Source organism: Chinchilla lanigera, unplaced genomic scaffold (genome assembly GCF_000276665.1).
Source record: "Chinchilla lanigera isolate Chin_1 unplaced genomic scaffold, ChiLan1.0 scaffold00056, whole genome shotgun sequence".
NCBI classification, from domain to species: domain Eukaryota; kingdom Metazoa; phylum Chordata; class Mammalia; order Rodentia; family Chinchillidae; genus Chinchilla; species Chinchilla lanigera.
In genome coordinates, this window is record NW_004955457.1 from 8,085 (window position 1) to 32,087 (window position 24,003).

Sequence of the window (24,003 nt, forward strand, 5' to 3'; positions counted from 1 at the left end):
TTTCCATCCAGGTCAGTCCATGTCACTCCTGTTCAAAAACTCCAAATCAGCTGACAAGAGCAAAATCCAGAGTTGTTTTGATGCCCTACAAGATCTCTACCATCTCCTACTACTGTCCCTACAACCTCTTGTCTCCAGGGCCTCTAGGGTCCACATTCTTTCTCAGGCACCTTGTAGTTTATTCTGTCTCCTCTCGGTTATGGCACATTGCCTTCACTCTGCCTGAAATGCACTTTTTTTCTGAGTCACGGGTGGCTTGCTCATCATCAAGTCTTTGCTGAAATGTCTCGGTCTCAGGGAGGTCTTCTCTGACCACCTCATTTAAAACTGTGTACTCCTTTCTCCAACACACACGCATGCGCACACACACCCTCCCTGGCATTTCTTGTCTCTCTCCTCTTAGTTCTTTCCATAGCATATGTCATTTTTAAAATACTAAATAATGTACTTATTTATCTAACTCCCCCCTAGAATGTTTACTCCTTCAGAGCAATGATTGTTTGTTTTCTTCACTGCCATGTTCCTGTCTCCAAAACATGCCTGGGACATAACATGCTCAATAAACATTTTTTGAGTAAATCAGATTGGCAAAGACAAAATGCTAACTTGCACTTTGCATTGTGGGACAGGGAGTTTAGGGAAATGCTTTCATATTTCAGAATGTACATTGGGTTTATTAATTGGAGAGCAATTTAGGAAGATCCATCAAAATTAAAAGGGCCTTTTACCCAGCAAATGAACTGCCAAACATTTATTCAGTAGATATTCTTACAGATATGCCTACATACACTGGTTTAGGGATGTTCCCTGTAGCTTTTTCTTAATAATAAAAGGCCGGAATTAATTTGAATGCCCATCATTGAGGGTCTGGTTAAATATATCTGGACATCCATAAGAACGCATAACATGTGAGTGTTGAAATGCAGAGGAAGAGACGTGTGCATTGTAACTGTGGTTCCCAGGACATATTGAACGAGGCAAGCTAGAGGCAGAAACGTGTGGAGTGTGCTGCAGTTTGGGCAAAAAAGGAGGAAGATATGTGTTAACTATACTTACAGTTTATACAAGCATACAAAATGCCCTTATGCCCAACTCCACCAATACATGAACATGGAATAAACAGCCCTGGAAACTCACAGGTTGTTGTCATTTTGAGGTGGTTATTTCAGGACTGGATGTTTGAAAACATTTTTCTTTTCAGATCATATACTGTGAACACATTACCTCAAAAGACCTCCCTTCCCTCTCTGATGCATCACTCCATAGTCTTTTCCTAATTTGTACTCAGCGTGGGGCTGGCAGGTTAAAAATACGTCTTAAACTCTGCTTTGAAGGCGGGAGGATGGGTGGGTGGTGAAGATCGTCTACTTCCTCTCGCAGTGAAGCCAATAAAAAGTATGAATAGATTCAGCCGGCCTCGTGCTCCGTGCTCCCCCTCGCCGCCTATCTCCAGACCCAGCCTATCTCCGGCGACCCGTGGGTCGCTGCCCTCGGATTTTGCACTCTGCCTGGAGTCCCAGCTTTCTCCTTAGAGGGCAGCAGCGGGGCGTCTCGGGGACGCATGCGCTCCAGTTTGCGCCCGGGGAATTAAAAGAAAGGGAGAAAAAAAACTCTCTCCAAACACACGCTCCAAACAAAATCTAAGTGGCGGAGAGGCGCGCGGCCTGCACCCCCGGGCCGTGGAGCGCCTCCACTCTCGTCTGCGTCCCCGGCCTCGGCGTGATGCGCACGGACTGGCCTGACACGCAGTGGCCGCAACTGTCCCCGCACCTGGAAGCTGGGGTGGCCGCGACTCAGGCGCGATCACGCGCTCAGACTCCCGCGCCCGCGGGGACCCTTGCTCTCCATGGGGCTGAGGGCCTGGCTGCGGACCGCCTGCTGCTTCTGCCACTGCCCGTGCCTGGAGGAGCCCTCTTTGCCCGAGAAGGAGCCCTTGGTCAGGTGGGTGCGCAGCGATCTGGGGTCACCTGGCCGGAGCCGGGCACCGCGGGTGTGGATCCCTCTGTGCCCCTCTGCACTGGGGCGATGGGCTTGCTGTAAGGTCACACTGAGACCAGCTCAGCCCTTTTGTCCCTTACCGGGTATCTTGGGTAAGATTTTTGTACTTTCAGGTTCCTTGGGTAAGATTATTTTGCCCAAAAGCACAAATCTTTGGAGGCAACTGAGACCCAGGTCGATGCCTGTGGAAAGTGCCAAGAAAGTGAGCACAGGGCCTGGACAGAGAAGATCAGGAGAGAAGTTTCCAGAGGGGTTTCATAAAACAAGTGCGATTGGATATTTGGGAGGTATATTATAGGGGAATAGGCAATTGTGGGTATCTATGATGCTCAGCAAAGTAGTTGGCTACTTGCTCATTCTTTTTTTTTTTTTTTTCCGGGACGGGGAATTGAACTCACCACCTGGCCCTTGCCAGGCAGGCGCTGTGCCGCAGAGCTAAATCCCCAGCACCGGCTCACTCAATTTTGTTACTGAAAGAAGACAGTTTCAGGGACTGAGCCCGAGGAAATCTTTTTTTCCATGAGGAAATGCATACTGTGTCAGGGATAGCCTGTTCAGTAGGATGTTGACTCATTGTAGGTTAAACGATGAAATGTGATGAACTGTAATGCTTATTAGCTACATGCTAAGAGGCTTTGTGAAGAAATCCTGCACTACAATTTTGTTTAGGGCTGTGATTTTTAAGCAGTGATTTTATATCTCGACTTTCCTGAAATTAAGACTCCACTAGGTTATTCCTTGGGGTAGATATGACAGAAACAGAATATTTAAAATCAAACTAGGAGAGTCTATAAGGTGGAATTTGAGATTTGGGTAAGCAAATTCTAAAGCCAGAGTTTCTTTCTTATGAGGTGTTCAACTAATGTAATAACGCTTTCACAACTCTTTCTAAAGCATGACTTTTCCTTATTCTATCAAGTCCAAACACTTCCCCTGACTTTAGAGCTCTTACATAACCCCTTCCTGCTTGTACACTAGTATTTTCCAATATATTAAATACTCTGTGCCCCTTGCATTGTAGGAACAATCCAGTCTTAAGTCTCTCCAAGCTTGCCTCAAGAGCTTGCCTTTTGCCTTGCTGCTCCTTCCTAATCTTCTTCTGAGGTCTTCTCAAGCAGTCTTCTTTGAATACACTGCCCTTTGTTCACCTTCCTCTTTTGTGATTAGGCCTTAGAATTTATTATCTACTTTAAGTTTACTTTTTAGTGGGCACACATGTATGGCGTATGTGATATATATACGTATAATGCACAATATTTTTTATTGTTTTTGCTGATAGTACTTACTTAGATTTCTAGATTACTGTGGGTAGGAAGAAAATGAGTCATCTACCCTTCGTTTAAGAGGTAGTGGGTAAGAATCTAGAACTTCGTGCTTTGAGTTATAGACTCAAGTTGCAAACGTTTAGTTGCCTTGAAATTCAGCCTTTCGCTTAGCCTCATCCTCAGAGCCTTGGGTGCTTCTAGTGTTCTGTCTAGGATTGCTACTTCAGCTAATAGTTTTGGCTCTTTTAAAATCTAGGCCCTCTCATACAGCTGGGCGTGGTGGCGCACACCTGTAATCCCAGCACTCAGGAGGCTGAGGCAGGAGGATCGTTGAGAGTTCGCAGCCAGCCTGGGCTGCAAAGTGAGCTCAAGGTCAGCCTGAACTGCATAGCGAGACCCTGTCTCAAAAAGACAAAAAAAACAAAAAACAAAAATCTAGGCCCTCTCGTATTTTGGCTGCAAATCAGTGAATTGTGCAAGTGATTTTAAGAAGACAGGGCCGGTTGGAGCAGCATAGCATAGTATAATGAATCAGATTGCCTTGTCAGAGTCACCTAACTGGATGAGTAGGCACAAGTTATTAAACTTATTTGTGCTTCAATTTCCTCATCTGTAAAATGGGGATGATAATACCACATACCTAAAAGGATTGCAGTGAGAAATGAAAGAAGATAATGTGTGTCAAGTGCTTAATGTAGTATCTGACACATAGTAAACACTCAATACAGTTTAGCTGTTATTAATTGTCATTGTTATTCTTCTGAGCATGTGAATATGAGTGGACTGATTTTATGTGGGTTAGTGTCCAATCTGGCACCATTTCAATGTAACTATTTCATAAGAGCAGCTTATTAATGGGCAAGTGGAACAATGGTATTGTGTGTGTGCGTGGTACCCGCATGTTTTTTCCAGTACAAGTCATTTGAAGGTCTGGTTTGAAATATTTTCGTGGTTTACTTTTAATTTTTTAAAATATACGATGCAGTAGTTTTTTCTATATACACAAAGTATATACTAATTCCAGTGCATTTTCTTCACCCTAAAGAGAAACACCATACCCTTAGGAATCACTGCCCCCCGCCACAGACAACCACTAATCTATTTTCTGGCACTGTAGATTTTCCTATTCTGAACATTGGTATAAATGGAGTCATACATGGCCTTTTATGTCTGGCTTCTTGCACTTAGTGTAATATTTTTAAGAATTGTGTTGTAGCACGTATCAGCGTGTCACTCTTTTTTATGGTGGAATGATATTCTATTGTATGATTATATCACATTTTGTGTATCTGTTCATCTGTTGATGGACATTCAGGTTGTTTTTACTTTTTGGCCATTCTGCATAATGCTCCTGTGAACATGTGCACATGTTTCTGCCTGATTTTGTTTCCCGTGGATAAAGTCCTGGGAGTGGAGTTGATGGGCCATATAATAACTGTCGTTTGAGGATTTTCTGTACTGTTTCCCAAAGAGACTGGTTTGAAACAGCCATGTGGTGAAGTCATGTGGGCAGGTGGTGAAGTCATGTGGGCAGGTGGTGAAGTCATGTGGGCAGATGGTCTGAATTATTATTTATTTGACAGCTTCATTCTTTGCATCTTTTCCCCTTATGTCTAAAAAAATATTTTGTGCAGACATCTTTTTTCTTTTCTTAACCTAGTCCTTTGCTGTCTACAAGAATGGTTTTCAAGTTTTATTATATTTCCCAGGGCAGGGGTGCCTAGAAGAGGCAGCATCAGGGGAAACAATACTTGTCATCGGTGTGCCTGCTCATCTCTGGCCCTTTCTGAAAACACGCAAGGGACTGTGTTATTTGCGGAAAAGCAGCTCTTGGTCTCAGCTTGTTTGCCTGCCTGACAATGCCACTTACATTTTTGACTTTGGTCCTTTTGCTTTTTCTGGAACCTTGAACCTTTAAGGGAAAGCTTGCACCTTCTGTGAGGTATATCTGTGCTTCCCTCACCCACTAGTTTGCTTTCCTTTTCCCTTTGTCTAGAAATATTCTAAAAGTTCCCTGACTAGCAATTCACTTTGATGTCGCCAGAGCATTCAAAGACCATTCTCTGCTGTCCTTTGTATTGTACACATGTGTCTCTAAAGAGTTGTCTACTGTATCCCCCATCTCCATTTTAAAAATTTTTTTATTTTTTTGTTTTTTTTTCCGGTACTAGGAATCGAATTCACGACTTTGTGCTTGCCAGGCAGGTGCTGTGCCGCTAAGCTAAATCCCCAGCTCCCCCCACCATCTCCTTCTTTACTACTATTATTTTTTTCTATAACCATCTGGTCAACTTGCTACAATTGCAGCTTTTGGGACCCATCCCAAAGATGTGACTTGGTTCGGGACAGGGCTTGGGAATCTGCATTTTAGTGAAAATGCCAGATGACTTGGCTATAAGTGGTCTGGTGACTGCTCTTGAAGAGCACAGCTGTAGAAGCTTACACTTGAGATGGGGTTGAGGGTTTAGCTGGCCTTCATGGGGCAAGCCCATTTAGGTAGTTTCTAATGTTTACTAAACCCTAAAATCTGGTTTCTGTCCCCATAGAATTCCATGAAAATTCTTCAAGAGAAAGAAATTGGATGTTGTTTTCTCAATATATGTAGAGTATTTCTGTGCTGACTGTTCTTTTACATCACCTCCTCCCTGGACTCCTCTGAGTTTGCATTCTGTCTCTTTGCCTGTGATCAGCCTCATTGAACTGTGATGCCTTTGCCCATGCTATCATTGCTAGTGGAAGCACATTTTTGTTTTCTCTACTTTTTAAAACTCTCCTGAGAGCCGAGAGTGGTAATCCTAGCTATTCAGGAAGCTGAAGCAGGATGATCCCATGTTCAAGGCCAGACTGGGCAATTTAGTGGGACCCTGTCTCAAAATTAAAAAAAAAAAAAATACTGAGGATGTAGCTCAGTTGTCCCTGGGTTCAATCCCTAGTACCACAAAAACAAAGCCAAGCCTCTGCTTAGTGTTAGAGATCCATTTCAGTTGCTGCCTTTCTGATGAAACATTGGAGTGTCTCTCTAAAAAGTTATGGTGTCTCTTTTCTTGGTTTTCACTCTTCAGGTCCCTTCTGCCTTCTGACTAGTATCACAGTTATAAGGTACCACAGTTATAAGGGCACTGTAACATGGCAAGATTGGAGCTCTTAGCTGGGATTGGAAAGACTGAATCTCCTCACCCTCACATCCTCTCTAGCGCCTAGACCATGAGTCCAGGGAGCAGGAGCAGAATACTTTTTGATGAATAATAATTACCTTAAAAACTGTTCACTTATTAATTCTTACTATGTGTACATATTAAAAATCATTTAAAGGCAAATAGTATGAAGAATAATAAGAGAAACTCACAAGCCTAGCACCCACCTTAAGAAAAAAAATATTAATGAGTTGGAATTTCCCACACATATCCCTAAGTGTCATCCTCTTCTTACTGCCAAAGGGAAATTCTACCCTCGGTCTGTTTAGCATTCTTAAATTGTATACATCTGATGCATATTGCATGTAGGCTCTTGCATAAGTGTCTTCCCTCCTTTCTTCCCACCCCTTCTCCCTTCCTCCCTCCTCTTTTCCTTTTTTTGCAGTGCTTGGAATTGAACCTATAGGGCTTTGCCTGTGCTAGTCAAGTACTCTAACACTGAGCTACACTCCTGCTCTTTTTATTTTTTATTTTTAAGACAGAGTCTTGAAAAGTTGCCCAGGCTGGTCTTGAATTTGCAATTCTCTTGCTTCCGTCTCCCCAGTAGCTGGGATTACAAGTGTGTGCCAACACATCTGGTTCAAAATTTCTTTACACACATACATTGTCATTTACTTACCACTACCGCCAAATTAGATAGGAGTTAATTATTTTCATTTATAGATGAGGCACCCAGGACTTAGAGAATTAATTAATTAATTTATATTGGCATATTTTAGCTATATACAATAGTACCATTCATTGTAGGGAATTTGTACTGGTACACAATATACCTTGCTTCTTTTTTGTCCTATTCCTGTCCCCTCCCTTCAACCTTTCTTCCCTCCTTATTTACAAATGTTTTGTTTCCATTTTTTCCTTCTATTTTTTCTTGTCCCTTATTTCCTTTCCTTTCCCTCTCTCCCCTCCATTGTTCCTCTCCTCATTTGAACATTTTATTCCTATTTCTCAATATCTTTTTTTCCCTTTTTTTGTAGTGCTGAGGATTGAACCAAGGGCCTTGTACATATGAGGCAAATGCTCTATCACCTAAGCTACATCCCCAGCCCTTTTATTGTCCTTTTTCAGACAGGGTCTCGCTGTATAATCCAGGCTGGTTTTGAACTTGCGGCAGTCCTCCTGCTTCAGCCTCCTGAGTGCTGAGATTACAGGTGTGTGCTACCATGTCTAGCTAAGAAGGTGTGTTTTAAAGAGTATGTCAAATCATGGGTCATGAACAATGAATTAACATGAAATTTTGTCAGTTTCATTGGAGTTGTGTGATTGTGCTGCTTCTGATTCCAGCTTATTAATGTCATCATGGGAGATGAATCTTGAGTCTATGGTTATGATCCCTAAACCAAAGTTTAGAGTTTTTAGTGGAAATCACCCAGTTCTCCTCCTGTAATAAAAAAATCTTAATCAAGATTCAACATTGAGGTGATGTTTTTTGACCTTGATTGTGTGAGCTGAGTTTGTACTCAGGAATACTATAGTAGACTCTGAATATTATAAGAGCTTATTAGAGAGTTTAAGAAATGACATGTACAGAAAATGACCAGAAAAATGGGCCATTGTTGTCATCCTCCAGCATGACAGTTGCTTTTAGTATGGCAATTTCTATCAAATAAAAATTTTATGGTGTGTTCTCATCCACCTTATTCTCAGGATCTGGCACTGTGTGACTTCTCTCTGTACCCCAAAGTCAAGATGGCCATGAAGCGTAAATGTTTTGAGTTGGTTTAGACATCAAGGCAACCATGACAACACAACTAAAGACCCTCATGAAAGAGGACTTCTAGAACTGCTTCAGAGAGTAGCAAAATTAAATGCGTTTGAAGTGAGAAGGATTATTTTGAGAGGGATTAATGGCAGTGTGACTTTTTTTTTTGTCTTTTTGAGACAAGGTCTTGCTATGCAGTTCAGGCTGGTCTCGAACTTGCAATGATCCTCCAGCCTCAGCCTCCCAAGTTCTGGGATTACAGGCATGGGCCACCACGCCTGGCACTATAATACATTTTAAAATGTAAATGTTCACTAGTAGTTTTTGATCATATTTTTAGATAAGTCTCACTATGTTCCCCAGGTTGCTCTTGAATTTTCCTTCCTCCTGTTTCAACCTCTCAAGTAGCTGAAGTTATAGGAATGTGTCACCATACCTGATGTGAACCATTTTTTGCTGATGTTTTTTAGAGTTTCTGTTGTTCCATAGCTTGTGACAGTACAGTTTCAGTCCTTGCCTCTGTCTTCTTCTGTGTGTTTCTTGTCTTTTGAGTCTCAAATCTCTCTACTTATGAAGTCATCAATCATTGGATTTAGTGTCTACCTAAAATCCAGGATGATCTCATCTCAAGATCCTTAACTTAATTACATGTGCAAAGCCCTGTTGCTAAATGTGGCCACATTCATAGGTACCAGGGATCAGCGCTTGGGTATCTTTTTGCAGGACACTATTCAAACATATACAGAGTACTTTTAGAAAAACGTGTGAACTCAAAGCATTGGTTTTTATTGCACTTTTGCAATGTGGATTTCTTCCATCAGTGATAAAAGCATGCTTTTGCCATATAAAAATCTACCTAAGCATGAGTTGTGATTCTGGATGCCCAGTTACCTATAAGTACAGAGAAGGCCAAATCCTCTGACACCATAGAGCCTACATCCAGGACAGACATTGGAGGGCTTCAGGAGGCTGAAATGGAGCATAAGGGAGCTGGCTGCAGTGTAAATGCCATGTACTACAAAGTTACTTTGAGCCTTTTCAGCAAAGTGTAATTGTTACCCTCTCTTTTTCACTGGCTGTTAATAACTGGTAAGCGTCATCATCACTAGTGGGTTGTTTAAAAGCCAAAGAAGAAATAGAAAGAATTAATATCTCTAAAGACATTCTTAACCATTGGTGATTTGCTTAAGTTAGCTAAGTGGGCCATATAACCAGCTGCCTAATATTTTGCTCTCTGTCTCAATTTTCCCCCATGGCATGGTAACAGGATTGATGCATATGCATGTGGGAAGAGAGAATAAATGTCAGGGTTTTACTCTTTTACAGCACCTGTATTCCTGTTAGGGAAAAATAGTATCTCAGTTTGTGTAAGATGGCACTTTTAAACTGGTCGAGGTGGTGCAGGCCTGTAACTCCAGCACTTGGGAGGCTGAGGCAGGAGGATGGCTGGGAGTTCAAGGCCAGCCTAGGCTACATAGCGAGACCTTATCTCAAAAAAAAAAAAAGTTTTTGTATGATGATTATTTTGTATCCATGTAACATTTGTTCTAAGAAGGAATTTAATTTCTTGGAATGGCCTACAGGCCCTAAAGGAATGGACAGTTTTGAGTCACGCTGCTTTGGGCTGCAGATGAGGGGAGAGGTAAGATCAGGGAGGAGGCATCTCTGACACTAGGTCTTCCCTGTTTTGCTTGCCTGACCCTTCACAGCTCTCATTTAGTGCTTACGGTAGAACAGGCCCCAGTGTAAACTCTTTACATGTGTTCACTGCATTCTTGCCATACCTCTATGAGGTACAGTTGGGGCTTGTTACTTATAGCAGTTATGTTCTATACAGCCACCTTGACCACTGGCTGAATTAATACTGAACCACTGCTCCTGGGGGAGGAACAGGGAGTGTTAGGTTCTTGCGAGCCGATTCACCAACTGATCAATACGTGCCCTTGCTTTATGTGTTTCTACTTGAAGACACTTTATTTAACATGTACTGTTGGCTCAATAACATCGAACTCATAGTCAGCAGCTACTATATCTCACATCTGAATGAAGCTACATAACACATGTATTTTAGCATGTCAGCACCACACTTGTGGGACAGTCTAAATAGTGAAATCACCAATGAGAAGTATAAAAATGCAGGATATACCACTAACTATACCACAGAAAAGACTGTTGTTTCTAGTCTGAGAGCTGAAACAGGAAGGCAGAGTATTGCCTGTCCAGCTGCAGCTGGGAATATTTACCTTGGTTTTATCACTGCCCAGAACATGTCCAGGGACCTTGAAACTATTGCTAGTATTGATTTTAGGTTTAGAGGCAAATTTTAGTGAGCAGCAGAATCTGCAAAGATGAGATCTGTGGCTAATGAGGATTGACTGTCATGATGTCTGTGATCTCTACCTGACAACTGAAGAAACTGAGGCACAGAGCGCTTCAATAGCTGGTTCAGAGACACATCTGGCTGAGCTGGGATGCATGTCCTGTTATATTTCAATGCCAAAGAAAGAGCAGAGCCCTTCCAAAATGCAGGGAGATGTGGCACTAGCTGCTTATGTGGTGTATGCTGGAAAATGTGTTCGGGATATGACACTCCCCGAATTGAGGTTGCTAGAGGTCCAGAAACCTGGGGCCCGTTTTCCTCTACTGAGGCTAGATATCAGGTGCCAGTAGGAAGGAAGGGAGGGGTAAGGGAGATCTCAAGACATTCAAAAGGGAATGTCCACCAACTTTAGAAGTACAGTCATCTTTCATGTGTGGAGTTTTTCATTTTATCATGTAGACTCATATGACCTTTAAGCTGACCAAATCATCTTCCACCCTTGGAAGGGCTTTCAAAAAGTGTTGGCAAATGTATTAGTGTCAGTAAGATCTCTTCGACCAGGATCCAGATGGGCTGATTTTTTTCCCCTACAACAATCTGCCAGATTGCAGGAGCCTGGCCTCTCAGCAGATTGTGAAGAGTTGACACATTTCATCCCTGGCTTCCTGCAGCAACCTGCAGTTTACAGCCAGTAGCCTTGGGCCAGGTAATGATTCACAGGAGGTCTCTGCAAAGGCTTGAAGGACCCTACTGCAGGACGTGCTCCTGCTCCTGCTCCAAGAATCCCATTCCAAGGCTGACACTTTAATTTTCTTGAGAGACAAAGGAGAGCTGGGGCTCTTCCTGGAGCAGGGCTCAGGCCCAATAAGTAGATTGACCCTTTGTAGGAGATCAGCTGCTCACAATTCACAAGGTTGACTTTTAAAGGCATTATTTCCTGGCAACACATGGCATCCCTCTTCTGCTTTTGTGACTTGCATTTGTCCGTCTTAGCGACATTGGAATTTCCCCAGAAGATAAAATTTCTTTCTCTTTTACATCATGTGATTCAAGTTTCCTGGAACTTTCTAGATACTTTTTATTTTTATTTTTATTTATTTTTATTTTTATTTTTTTTGGTTTTTCTCCGGTACCGGGAACCGAACTCACGACCTTGCGCTTGCCAGGCAGGCGCTTTTGCCGTCTAGATACTTTTTAAAAAATTAGTGCATATTAGTTATATACAATGATAGGTTTCATTTTGGCATATTTGTACACAAGTATCTTGAAGTGATTTATACTTTGTTTAAAAAGTACATTCTGCTTAGCTAGACAACATGGTGCATGCTATAATCCCAGCTGCTCATGAGGCTGAGGCAGAAGGGTTGCAAATTTGAGGCCAGCCTGGGCAAATTATAGAGGTCACATCTTTTTTTTTTGAGGGGGGGGATACTAAGAATATAACTCAGGACCTTGTGCTTGCCAAGCAGGTGCTTGTGCTACTGAACTATATCTCTGGCCGTAGAGGGCATATCTTAAAATAAAAAATAAAAAGAACTGGGTTATAGCTCGGGGATAGACTGCTCCTGGGTTCAACTCCCAGTACCAAAACACCACTACCACTATCATTATCATCACCATCATCACCACGAACATACTCATGCATACACAGAAGCAAAAAAGTACATTCTGCTTGAAATAGTGTATTCTATTGGAGAATGAAGTCCTTTTTAATTTCACTTACATTTGTGCCACTTATTTACTGTGCATTCCATTCTTTTGTGCCTGTTTAAGACATAATTTTGATGAGACAGTGTATACCCAGAGATGGTGTGTTTTGTGTTGTTTGATGATCCCCAGAGTTGCCTCTTAGCTTTTTAAAACTTTTATTTTAATTAATTAATTAATTAAAGTTTAGTGGTACATTTTAGGTATACATAATGATCACTTTTTTTAAGCCTTTAAAAACTTGTATCTGTGATATCACAGACAGAAAAGACACACAAGAGTATGTACAGTGGGAGAATCTACTAAAGGGTGTGTGCTCCTACAGCTGTCACCCAGGGCGTGAGACACTACTGGCAGCCCCAAATCGCAGCTTTGACCTTATCTAGACTTTTAGGAGAGTCATTTCCTTATTTTTCTTTACAGCTTTACCACCTCTGTATGTACCTTAAGGATATACTCTAGTTTTACCTGCTTTTAAACTTTACATAAATGGGGGGTAGGGGTGTAGCTTTGTGGTAGAGTACATGTCCAGGATGTGCGGGGCTCTGAGTTCAACTCCCACTACCGCAAAAACAACATCCCCCTGAATCCTTCACATAAATGGGACGATACCATGGGTGTTCCTGTACACCTTATTTTGCTTGCTCATTTTGTGAGATTTTCCCATGTCATGGGTAGCTTGCTTTGTGGTTCTTACTGCTTTGTAGCATATTCCATTGTGTAAACCTATTCTTCTTCTTCTTCTTCTTCTTTTTTTTTTTTTTTTTTTTTTTGATTTTTTGAGACAGGATCTTGCTCTGTAGTCCAGGATGGCCTTGAACACATTATGTAGTCAAGGCTGGCCTCAAACTCATGGTAATCTTCCTGCCTCAGCCTCCCAAGTGCTGGGATTACAGGCATGAGCCACTGCGCCTGGCTGTGTGCACCTATTCTCTTTGAGGGCTTCAGGATAGTTTCCAGTATGGGGCTGTCAAGCATGATTTTAGGTTTTAGAGTCAACACAGAAGGTGAAGTTGTTCATTCTTCAGCCATACTGGCCTTCTTCTGGTTCTTTACATACAGCAAACATACCCCCATCTCAGGCACTTGGTATTTTTTACCCTCTCTGACTACTCCGGTATTTTTTCTCTGGTTACCTGCGTGGATATCTCCTTTATTTTATTCACATCTCTGCTCAAATTCACATTTTATCAGAAAGTTCTTCCTTGACCACTTTTTACAACAGTGCCCATTCCCTCTGTGTGAACTGTATTCAAGGCAGGGGATATAAGCGCAAAAGCGCTTACCTGGCAAGCCTGAGGTCATGAGTTCGATTCCTGGTACCAAAAAAAAAAAAAAAGAAAAGAAAAGAAAAAAGAACTATATTCATGGCATATTGCTTCATAGTCTGGCCATCATCTGACATAAACATGTGTGCTTATCATCTGCTTCTTCCTATAAGACCATAAGCCTGACATCTACTAATTTAACAGCTATGCAATGCTAAGGGTGTCTGCAAGCCAGAAGACACACATCCCATCCCCATTCCTGCTACTGAGTTCCGTGAACTCCTTCATTCATCAGATATTTATTGAGCATCTACTATGTGCCAGCACTTGAGAAACATCACTAAGGAGGATATACAGATAGATCTCTGTTGTCATGGGGCTTTTAATTCCAGTTGTAGTAGAGAAGGGGTGCTTTAAACAGTAAACAGAATAAGTAAAGTAGGAAATAAATGTGTAGGAAAAAGAAAAGAGGCTGGGAGGAAGATATGTCTGCAATTTCAAATAGATTGGTCAGGGGAGGCCTCACGAAGAAGTTAATTTGAAGAAGGCAGGTGGTTATCTGGAAGAAAATAGTAAAGGCAGATAGATCAGTTAAGGGCCCTGCAGTAGGAGTGTGACTGATGGGTTCAGAGAAAAGCAAAGAGACCAGAGTGGTTGTTATCATGTCAGGCCTATGGACCACTGTTGGACTTTGGCTAGGACTCTAAACCAAAGGAGGTTTCTGAAGGGTTTTGAGCAGAGGGCTGACATAACCTAATATACACACTGAAAGAATCGTGTTGACTGTTAAGAACAGAGTTTGCAAGAGGCAGTGGTAGGAGGAAGTAGATCTCAGTGAAAAAACTACTGTGGGAAGTCTTATGCAAGATGTAAGAAGCCTTGGCTCTGGGTGTAGTAGTGGGTATCTTCTGAAGGCAGAGAAGTAAGATTTTCTGAGGGATTGTAGGGCTGTAGAGGGTGAGAGAGTTGGCATGCTTTTGAGGGTCTTGGCCTGAGCAAGGGGAAGGATGGAGCTACCATCTGGAGAGTGAGGAGCCTACTGGTGGTCAGAGTAAGTGGGAAACAAGATGCTTGATTTGGACTGTGTTGAGCTTGTGCTGTCCATCAGACATCCAGGTGGAGAGAAAATCTGAAACACGGGAGAGAGGTCAGCGCTGGAAGTCCAGGCAGAGATCTGGGGATCTTGCTTATGTGGGTGGTCAGAGGAACTGACCAGGAGTGCGTGCAATTAGGTGAGAGGCTGGGGACAGAGTGTCACCTTCCTCAGCCTCAGCATTTCTCTGGCTACCTGCTGCCCAACCTTGGCAGCAGGATGCACGTGCCTGAAACATGATCTTGAAAGCAAGGTGCACGTGTCCGAAACAGTATAAAGGGCTGCGCCACAGCTGTGAGAATGGAAAGCCAAAGGGGAAGGAGCGCTTAGAGAGGAGCCAGAAAACACATGCAGCGGGTGAAGGTGGTTTAGTGTTGAGAAAAGCTGCAGAATGCGTGGAGTAAGGGTTAAACTTGAGGTTAAAGACTGTTGGAACACTGGATCAAATAGGTTAAAAAAAGGAACCAGAATATCTGTCCTGGAAGCAGTAAAGTAAGAATGAAAGAATGAGTTAAGGGAGGAATGGGAGGGAGGAAGGGAAGGAAAGAGGTAGAGAAAGAGAGAGGAAGAAGGAGAAAGAACAGGAGGAGAAAGAAGAAGGAGGGAAAGAAGGAGGAGGAGGAGAGGAGGAGAGGTAGACAGGGTGGAGGGGAGAAGGGATGGGGAAGAAAAGGCTTGCAGATGCACTTGCTCTTCCCAGGGCACGTTACCACAGGACGCAGGGAGAGGGTCGAAGGCCAGGGGCCTCTAGGCTGCCACTTCCTCCTAGGGAATCAGACAAGGACACCTGGAGTAGTGAGATCTGAGTCTCTTCTAGACACTGGAGATTCCATCGCATCACTGTTTTCAGGGCTCAGGCTTACATCCGTGATCCCTGACGTGCTGCCCTGGGAAGAGCAGTCAGGTCCCTGGAGCTGCTGTCCTCAGCAGCCAGCCTGTATGCATGATGTTTTGTGTGGTCTTCCAAAAATCTCTCACACACAGAATTTGTGCAGTAGAAGAATCCCAGCAGTAGAGCAGAAGTAGAGAGGAATCCTGGCTTTCTTGGTAAACAGCTTTCCTGCAGAGTGGCACTTTACAGCCTGGTCCCCTGGCAGAGAGTTTAGCATTTATTAACCCCACCTCCTGGCTTTTGCCACAGACCCTGTTCAAAAAAGACTCCAGATCTTTGGGTTTTATGCCCTCAGGTGGGATTAGGATGAAATCTGAGATTCTCCTCCTGTCTTCTGGGAGTGAAAGTGGCCTCTGCTTTGGATGTAACATCAGAGCAGTCTCTCAAATGGGCCAAGTTAATAAAATATTGATCATCAGCAGATGGTGGCCAGGGGCGAAGCAACCACTTTCGCTTTTCCTAAAACCTTTTAGAAATCATGTGGAGGAGAGAGAGAAATGAGCTCATGACTTGCATCACCCTTTCTTTCTTCCTTCTGTCCTTCTAGGGCTCCTGGGGCCCAGCCTTCAGGTCCTGTGCACTGAGTTCTGTTTACGTACACCAAGAGCTCTTCCTGCTCTCAGATTCACAGAGGTTTCTAAGCTGCTTCTGCTCTGGCTGTTTGCTTTAGGCTTTGCTTTGTCCTGGTCTCTCTGTCCCATGGGTCCAGAGTTATAGAACATAGTGGGTTGATGCCGTAATTGGGTGGCAGTGCAGGAGTAAAAGCAGCACCGGGGACAGGTGAGCCTGCTGGATCCAAGAGCCAATTCTGCCCAGTGAGCTTGTAGCCCTTGTTCATTTTCATCTTGACCCCTCTTTTGAAAGAAAGTATTGGCAATTGTTTATGTAGAGGTAGAACCCCACCTTCTCTATGCCCCCAGGAACCTGCTTGTCATTACTGGTTAAGGAGAACACAGTAGAATGAAATCTCCATGGAGGAGGCCATGCAGGGAGCCACTCAGGAGGGCAGCTGGAATTCTCTGCCATCCCCACTTGAGAGGCCCTTTTCCTCCTGGGCAGCAGCTGCTGGTTCTCATCCCCAGTTTACATTGTCCCCTGAGTATCGGTGACTAGGCAGGGTCAGAGGCTTCTCAGCAGACATCAGGGACATTGTTTCTAATTAGGGCAGGGCTGTGTGGCAGAGGACTCAGGAACTGCTGTTCAGAGCAGGAGCTCTGCTAAACAGTCTGGGTGTTGACCTTCCTCGTCCCTCTAGTCTATGGATAAAAATGAACGGCCAGTGTTGGACAATGGCTGGAGTCCTCTGTGTGTGTGTGTGTGTGTGTGTGTGTGAGAGAGAGAGAGAGAGAGAGAGAGAGAGAGAGAGAGAGAGAGAGAGAGAGAGAGAGAGAGAGAGAGAGAGAGAGAGAGAGAGAGAGAGAGAGAGAGAGAGACAGAGAGAGAGAGAGACAGAGAGACAGAGACAGAGAGAGAGACAGAGAGACAGGAGCAGAGAGAGGAGGAGAAAGGGAGAGAGGGAGAGAGGGAGAAAGAGAGAGAGACAGAGGGACGGAGAGACAGAGAGGGGCACAGAGAGAGACCAAGGGAGAGAGAGAAATTAACTGAGTGTGGCCGGGGAGGCAGCCATGATAAACACTTCCAAATAGGAAAATAAATTGTGGCTTAGTAAAGGAAAAGATGGCTGAACTATATTCGTGGTTGAATGTACTTTTTACTCATTAGTCAAGCAGGTACTGTCTGATGTCTAAACTTCCCTCTTTGGAAGGTTTTAAAAAAGTAGTCACAGTGGTGCCTGTTTGGAATCCAGGTTCAGTTTGTTCGACTCAACAAATACATTTATTTGTTTATTTATTTACAGACAGGGTCTCACTCTGCAGCTTAGGCTGGCCTTGAACTCATTTTGTAGCCCCGGCTGGCCTTGAACTCACAGTGATGCTCCTACCTCAGCCTCCCGAGTGCTGGGATTACAGGCATGTGCCACCACGCCTGGCTTTCAGCAAGTACTGTTAAAGCAATCACTCTATGCTGGACCCTGCTAAGTGGTACGGGGCATAGAGGGGCTACTGGATACAATCTCAGCTCTTGAGGAACTGATCAACTTGTTGGGAGATAAAAGTTATAAAAATGAAATGAATTTGGGGAAAATACAGGGCTGGTGTCAGCAAAGGGTTTTGTGGCCCTGACATGTGTTTTCTGTTCTGTGATGGCTTCCCCTCATGCAAGCTGGACACCAGGTCTGTATGGCCTTAAGACCATGCCACTGGGGAAAAGCCCAGGACTGGGAGCACTGGCACATATGGGTGTTATTTGAGCTACTCTGTGAGTGCACCCAGGGATAGCGCGTGGATGTCCTGTCATGTGACTCACAGCTGCTTGGTGATGCCCTAAAGGGTCTTATGCTGGGAGGACTGTCAGCAGGCAACCCTGTGTTCAATCTGATCTGCAGAGTAGGATACGGCCTCTCACCCTTCCTACCCCGGATGGTTGTATAACATGAGGGGTGGAATGTGGGAGCCTTTGGCACTGAGGCTGAATCTATAGTACATGGTGGCTTATCATCAGCCACAGGAGCTAGGTAGGCAGAAAGAAAGGGGTCAGTGCCTTTCATGATATGACACTTTCTGACGCCCTCTTTGCCCCAGCTGTCTGTCTTCCCCATTCTCTCTAGTGACTCATTCCTAGAAGATCATTCCTCACTCCTACTGTTCCTCTGACCCCGTAGCTTCCATGGTGACATGGCATGCATGTGCTCTGTCCCATCCTGTAGCTTGGACATAAAATGGCCCCTAAAGCCTCACGTATTTGGATTATGATCTTCTGCTAAGTGTGCTGTTGGAGGTGGGGCCTGATTGGAAGAGGCAGATCACTGACAGTGTGACCTGGAAGAGTGCATCTCCTTCCCAGGCTCCTCCTTCTTCTCTTGGCTTCCTGCCTGCCATGATGTGAGCAGTTTTCCTCCGCCAGATCCTTCCACCATGCTTTTCTGCCTTGGAATCAGCTGACCAAGGACTGTAACCATGAGCCAAAACAAACCTTTCCTCCTTTCTGTTGTGGATTCTGCATTTTATGTCCCAGCAATGAGGAACTGACTAAGACACCCCGCATCTAGGTGTCTGGCCTGTCCTGGATCCTAAGCCCAGATCCTTGACACCTCCTTGATGTCCTGTGGCTCACCAGCTCCACCTTGGCTTCTACCCTGAGAACCAGCTAAAGGTGTCATCCTCACCCAGTAGCCACCCTGAAGGCATTTGTGCTGCCCACCATGGGCAGCCATTGTCCCCCTCAGGTGATGCTGAGAGGACTAGTCCTCTCATTTCCTCTCTCACTGGTGTTCTCCTGGCTAATACCCTTGTTCTTTTTTTTTTTTCTTTGGTTTTTCTCCGGTACCAGGAATCAAACTCATGACCTTGCGCTTGCCAGGCAGGTGCTGTGCTGCTGAGCTAAATCCCCTTGTTCATTTTCATCTCAGCCATTATTTCAAAACATTTAAAATTACACACGTATTTATTTAGCTAGTAAAAGAACACCCTCTTTCTGTTGCCTAAAAGAGTTTTCTTTGTAATTCCACCGAAGAAGATTTGAATAGAATGACTGCTCCGGTTTTGATTGGTTTGTGCAGTTCACAGAACAAACCTGGACTAGCACTATCTTCAGTCTGAGCCCAGATTACCTTTCCATCTTCATGTGTTTGGGTTCTCTGGCTCTATGTACCGCTGCAGTGGGCATGCTGGAGAACTTCTAATGCCCCAGCCTGGGCACATAAGGCTCTGCATGCTGCTCTTTCTCCAGCCATGCCTTCTGCTGGACTGACCTCTAACCTCATTCAGAGTTCAACGTGCTCATTAAAGCCTGTATGTACAGAGCACTAGGCATTATCTGTCACTCCTTCCATCAGCCCATCATCTCTAAGAAGAACCAGGATGTGGGGACTCTGTCTGTTTCAGATCAATGTGGCTCTGAGAAGAGTGTGAGTCTTTCTCCTTTCCCCATAGTGCAGATGAGTCTGTCCGGTCTTAAACCCTGAGTGAGGTGTACAGCCAGAGGGATTTCAGGAACACTGTGTAGCACCCAGTTCTGAGCCCTGTGCTGGTTAGGTGGCTGACCTCATACTGGCCTTGGGTCCCCACCTCTGCACCTGTCTTTCCCTTTTCAAGGGTGCTGAGTGTCTTTTCCAAGTCTGAGGACTTGATTGGCAGCCTAATCTGCCCTCCATCACTCCAGTACTGGAGGCTGTCCTGCGCTAGGTAGTTCTTGCTGTTGAACTCCAGTCTGGTGACTGGTACTTGTGAGAGTTCCTTGGTGTTAACTTATGAGTATGTCACATGGATGGACATCTTAATATTTACCTCCGCCTGTCTGTCAGTTACTCTTGTTCCTCCTTCTTGGGTGCCATCTGGATGTCTTATGTCTGCCTTAATTTGCCCCTCCCTCATGTCATACCTGCAGATGTATTTGCCAGTCCATGGCCCCAGGGGAATCCTAGCTGTGCTGCAGAGAGCAGCATCACTCACCATCCAGGTGAAGAAGCCAGGAACCTTGGAGTGGTTTCGCCCCTTCCTTGGGGTGCTTTCCCACCAAGTTCACCTGTAGGTCCCCTTCATTCTACTGTAGTCCTGAAGAGCGCACTGTTCTCCAGCTTCACACCGCATGATTCTCATGCTAATTCTGATCCCTGGCATCTCTCACCTGACTTACTGCGGTTGCAGCTTCATGATTCTCCTCAATCGTCTCCTGATATCTCTCCAGCACTGTCTTTCTGCTTTACCTGGAAAGAAAACATGTAATACTGTTTAAGTAGCATCACGATCCTCCTTAAAACTCTTCCAGATCTTTTAGGAATAAAGACCTCAATGGAAGAATGTTAGAAACAGGACCTCCAAAACCCCACGCTAACTCCCAGCATCCTCTTATTCTCTGACCAAGGCCCCCTTTCTTCTAACGCACCCATTCTGTTTCCTCCCACTTGTGTTTGAACATGCTGCCTACTTTCTTGCATCTCTGTTCTCAGCTGTCACCTTACAGCCCTGGCATGCCTGTCTGTGCCTACAGACACTGGACTCTTTTTTTGGTATCTTTCGCATGCACTTGCAGCTCCCTGAACACCCCCTCGCTAGCACTCTGCACAGGTTTAAATTACAGAGTCATTCGATCTTTCATTACTGTGTTTCCCATAGTTGGCTCCAGTGAGGAACCATGTCTGTTTTGCTCACAGTTTTATGGAGCCCTATGATTAGCATGTAGTCAGTGCTTTGTACGTATGATTAGATGAAGTGAATAGCCTCAGTGTGACCTGTTCTTTCTCGCAGAAGTTAACCGAGGTTATGTACAGGCATGTCCTAGATGGGATGCTCTATCACTAATCTTCCCTCTAAGCCTAAACGCAGAAACCACTTTATACAGGAGAAATCATGAAATAAATGTACAAAATGGAGCTACCGAAATTCTTAGTCCATATCCCACATTGTTTATGAAAGTATTTAGATATGCATATTTATTACTTAATTTTCTTGGTGTAAGGATTTTCATAGATACTGTATATTATTATACTTTAAGTTTCCTGTGCTTCTTTGAACTCAGATCCAGCAAAAAGTACATTTCTTCCTATTAATTTCTTCCTTCTTTTAATCACATGTGTTCTGTTTCACATGGGATTCCTTTTTGACCTTAACTGCTGGGATACTTCGTGCAGAATTTCATGTTTAACTGTAGTGAGTACCTCTTCCCAGGTATCTAGTTGCATTTATTTTGTGCTCTTTTACATTGTTTTATTTTTTTGTTTTTATTGTTGCAGTGTGTTATACTTAATTATTAAAGACAATTTAGACTTTTTTGTTATAAGTATATATTATATTTATCTATCTATCATCACAAAACCCTTATTCTTTCTCTTTTTTTTTGTACCATAGAGGTAATAGTCCATATTCTTCATTTGGAGCAACTCTGGCGAGGGATGATGAAAAGAATTTGTGGAGTCTACCTCATGATGTGTCCCACACAGAGGCGGATGATGACAGAATCTTGTACAATTTGATAGTTGTTCGTAATCAGCAGGCCAAAGACTCAGAGGTAAGCACTTTTTGACATCTTACAGATGCTACTGGACAGCAAAGTATAGCAATTACAAGAAGACCAGCTTGAAATAAGGAATGAGCTGTTTGGTGGTTTTTTAAAATTACTTTTATTGGTACACTTTTGGTATACATAATGATCACATTCATCATAGAGAATTTGTACCTGTACTTAATATATCTGGAATCTTTTTTTCTCCCATTCTGTTGTTTGTTTTTGAGAATGGGTGTCACTATGTTGCTTAGGCTGGTCTCAAATTCCTAGATCAAGACACCCATTTCAGGCTTCTAAATATCTAGGACTACAGATACACACCACAGTGCCTGGCTTATAGATGAGATACTTGAGATGAAGGCAGGGATAGCAGATGTTATCATTAGTTGCTAATTATTGCTAGTGCTGATAGACCTGCTTGATACCACAAATAAGACTCATTTCTAATTATACCTTAATGGTAGACATTACATGCAAGGCAATGCTGGTGAAGAATGGGAAGACAGATCATCTCAAGTAGTCCATCTCTAATCTTTCCAGTTGTTTAACAAGCCATGGTTAGAGGGTTCACCCTAATTTGAAGGGTGCTTTGCATTTTTATTAATTCTGAATTAATGGGGCCTGAATTAATGTTATTTTTCCTGTTTAAAGTGTCTGAAGCTGTGCACATTGTTTAAACAGTAATAAATCTGCCATATTTGGGATGGTTTTTGTGATAAGGGTTTAAGCCACTTTCAATGACTGTAAATTCAAAGAACTGTAAGGTAAAACAGCAACAAGAATTGTGCTTTTGTTCTCCTTTCAAAACTAGTATTAGAAAAAAAACAAAACAAAACTAGTATTAGAGTACTATAGTGAGTATTATATGAAATCCTTTTCTAAATAACACAGTCTGACTTTTTTGACTTCTGCATTGTCAGCGCCAAGTGGACATGTGTATTAATAGACACCACATGTTTCTTTGTGTCTTGCAGAAGTTGGGAAAAGTAGCTCTGCAGAAAAGCCCTAGAGTATAGTGGGGGTGGGAGCTGGAGGTGTTATTTATTCCTTATCAAGATTTGCTAATCAGCTGCTATTTTGTTCCTCAAAAACCACATTTTGTTAGGGGATAGTAACTTTTGAAAGTGCCGTGTGTTCTGGTCCTGTTATTCTGGTTGGAGCTGGGTACCTTTGGAGGTTCGAGGTGGGATGGGAGAGATCTGACAGTTGCCTGATTCTAGAGGCTAAGAGAAGGGTGTGCTGGAGAATCCCACAGTGGCTGTTGACACAGATTATCCCACTGGTAGCCGAACACCATGCAGTCTCTATCTTCACAGTTTCCCAGCAACTTCCTCTCTTTGCCTGGTAGCACTGACAGTAGGTCACAAGGGTTGTTGCCACTACAAACAGCCTGCAGTAGCTACCCTTCCTGAATGTATGGAGGGAATGTGTGGCATCGTTCCTCTTCAAGGGGAAGAGTAAATCCTCATCCCACTGTATTGGGTTGACCAGTTAGGGGTTTGCCAGTGACAGTGGAATCCTTCCTCTTCTTCTCTGATCCTGCCTAAAGCAGCAACAGCACAAGGGAAATAATGTACATGGGTAATTTAGCCCCTTACTACCACTGCTACCACCACACACATGCAGCAGTCTATAAAGGGTGTTTGGAGCCTAGCCTGACTGCTGTCCCTGGAGGAGCTCCTGTGTCTGTTTTATTTACCCTTGTCTTTAAAGACAATTAGAGGGGCAACATGAGCTACTGAGAGCTCTCAATGAGCATAGCTTCCTAAGTGACCATTGTGTGTTTTCCGTGCTGGCCATGGGTATGGGGCGAAGAGTTGTTCAAGAGGCTTTTTCTTTTTCTTGCCAAAGAAGTGAAGTCAAGCCTGACTCTGGAGGAACTCTGTTAACCAAAAAAGGCAGCCCAAGACATAACATGAAGATGTAGTGAGAATGATGCATGAAATGATTTGAAATATCCCTGGTCGTAGTGCTTCCTTTAAAAAAAAAAAGTATAAAAGTGATGTGATTAATAAAAAGATGCTTATATTTTCTTCCAAAAATTTGAAATGCAGGTGTATAGTCATATATGTACTCATATTCCTCACAGATTGGATTGTATATCACATACTGTTCTAAACCTTTTTTTCACTTAATATTTTGGACACATTTTCATTTCAGTGTGCTCAGATTTACTTTATTGCTTCACAGGACTCTGGTATTCCCGTCCATGGATTTACCATCATTTATTCAGTCAGTCCCTACTGATATCAATTTTTTTGCTACTAGAAGCAGTACTGCAGTGGCCATCCATATGCTTGTATGACTTCCATATTTTTTTCTAGGAAGAAAGTCACTGGGTCACAGTATGTATGTTTAAAATGTTGGAATTATGATAATGCTTCCTTTTTGGAGGAAACTAGGAAAAACACTTCAAGGTGTAGAACACAGGTTGCAATCTCAGATCCTTCCAAGGACTACATACAGTATCAGTGAGTGAAGTGGGTACTCCCCTTACGCCA

The 24,003-nt window shown here is 43.4% G+C and overlaps 1 protein-coding gene across 1 annotated transcript in view; it reads left to right on the forward strand.

Annotated features, from left to right (window-relative positions):
* Positions 1–1,449: 1,449 nt before the first annotated feature.
* Positions 1,450–24,003, forward strand: part of Mreg (melanoregulin) — a 69,084-nt gene continuing 46,530 nt past the window's right edge. The window contains exons 1-2 of the mRNA XM_005396901.2: positions 1,450–1,941; positions 21,346–21,505. Of these exons, the coding sequence (XP_005396958.1) occupies positions 1,847–1,941; positions 21,346–21,505 (255 nt within the window). The 5' untranslated portion in view covers positions 1,450–1,846. The remainder of the gene's footprint in view (positions 1,942–21,345; positions 21,506–24,003) is intronic.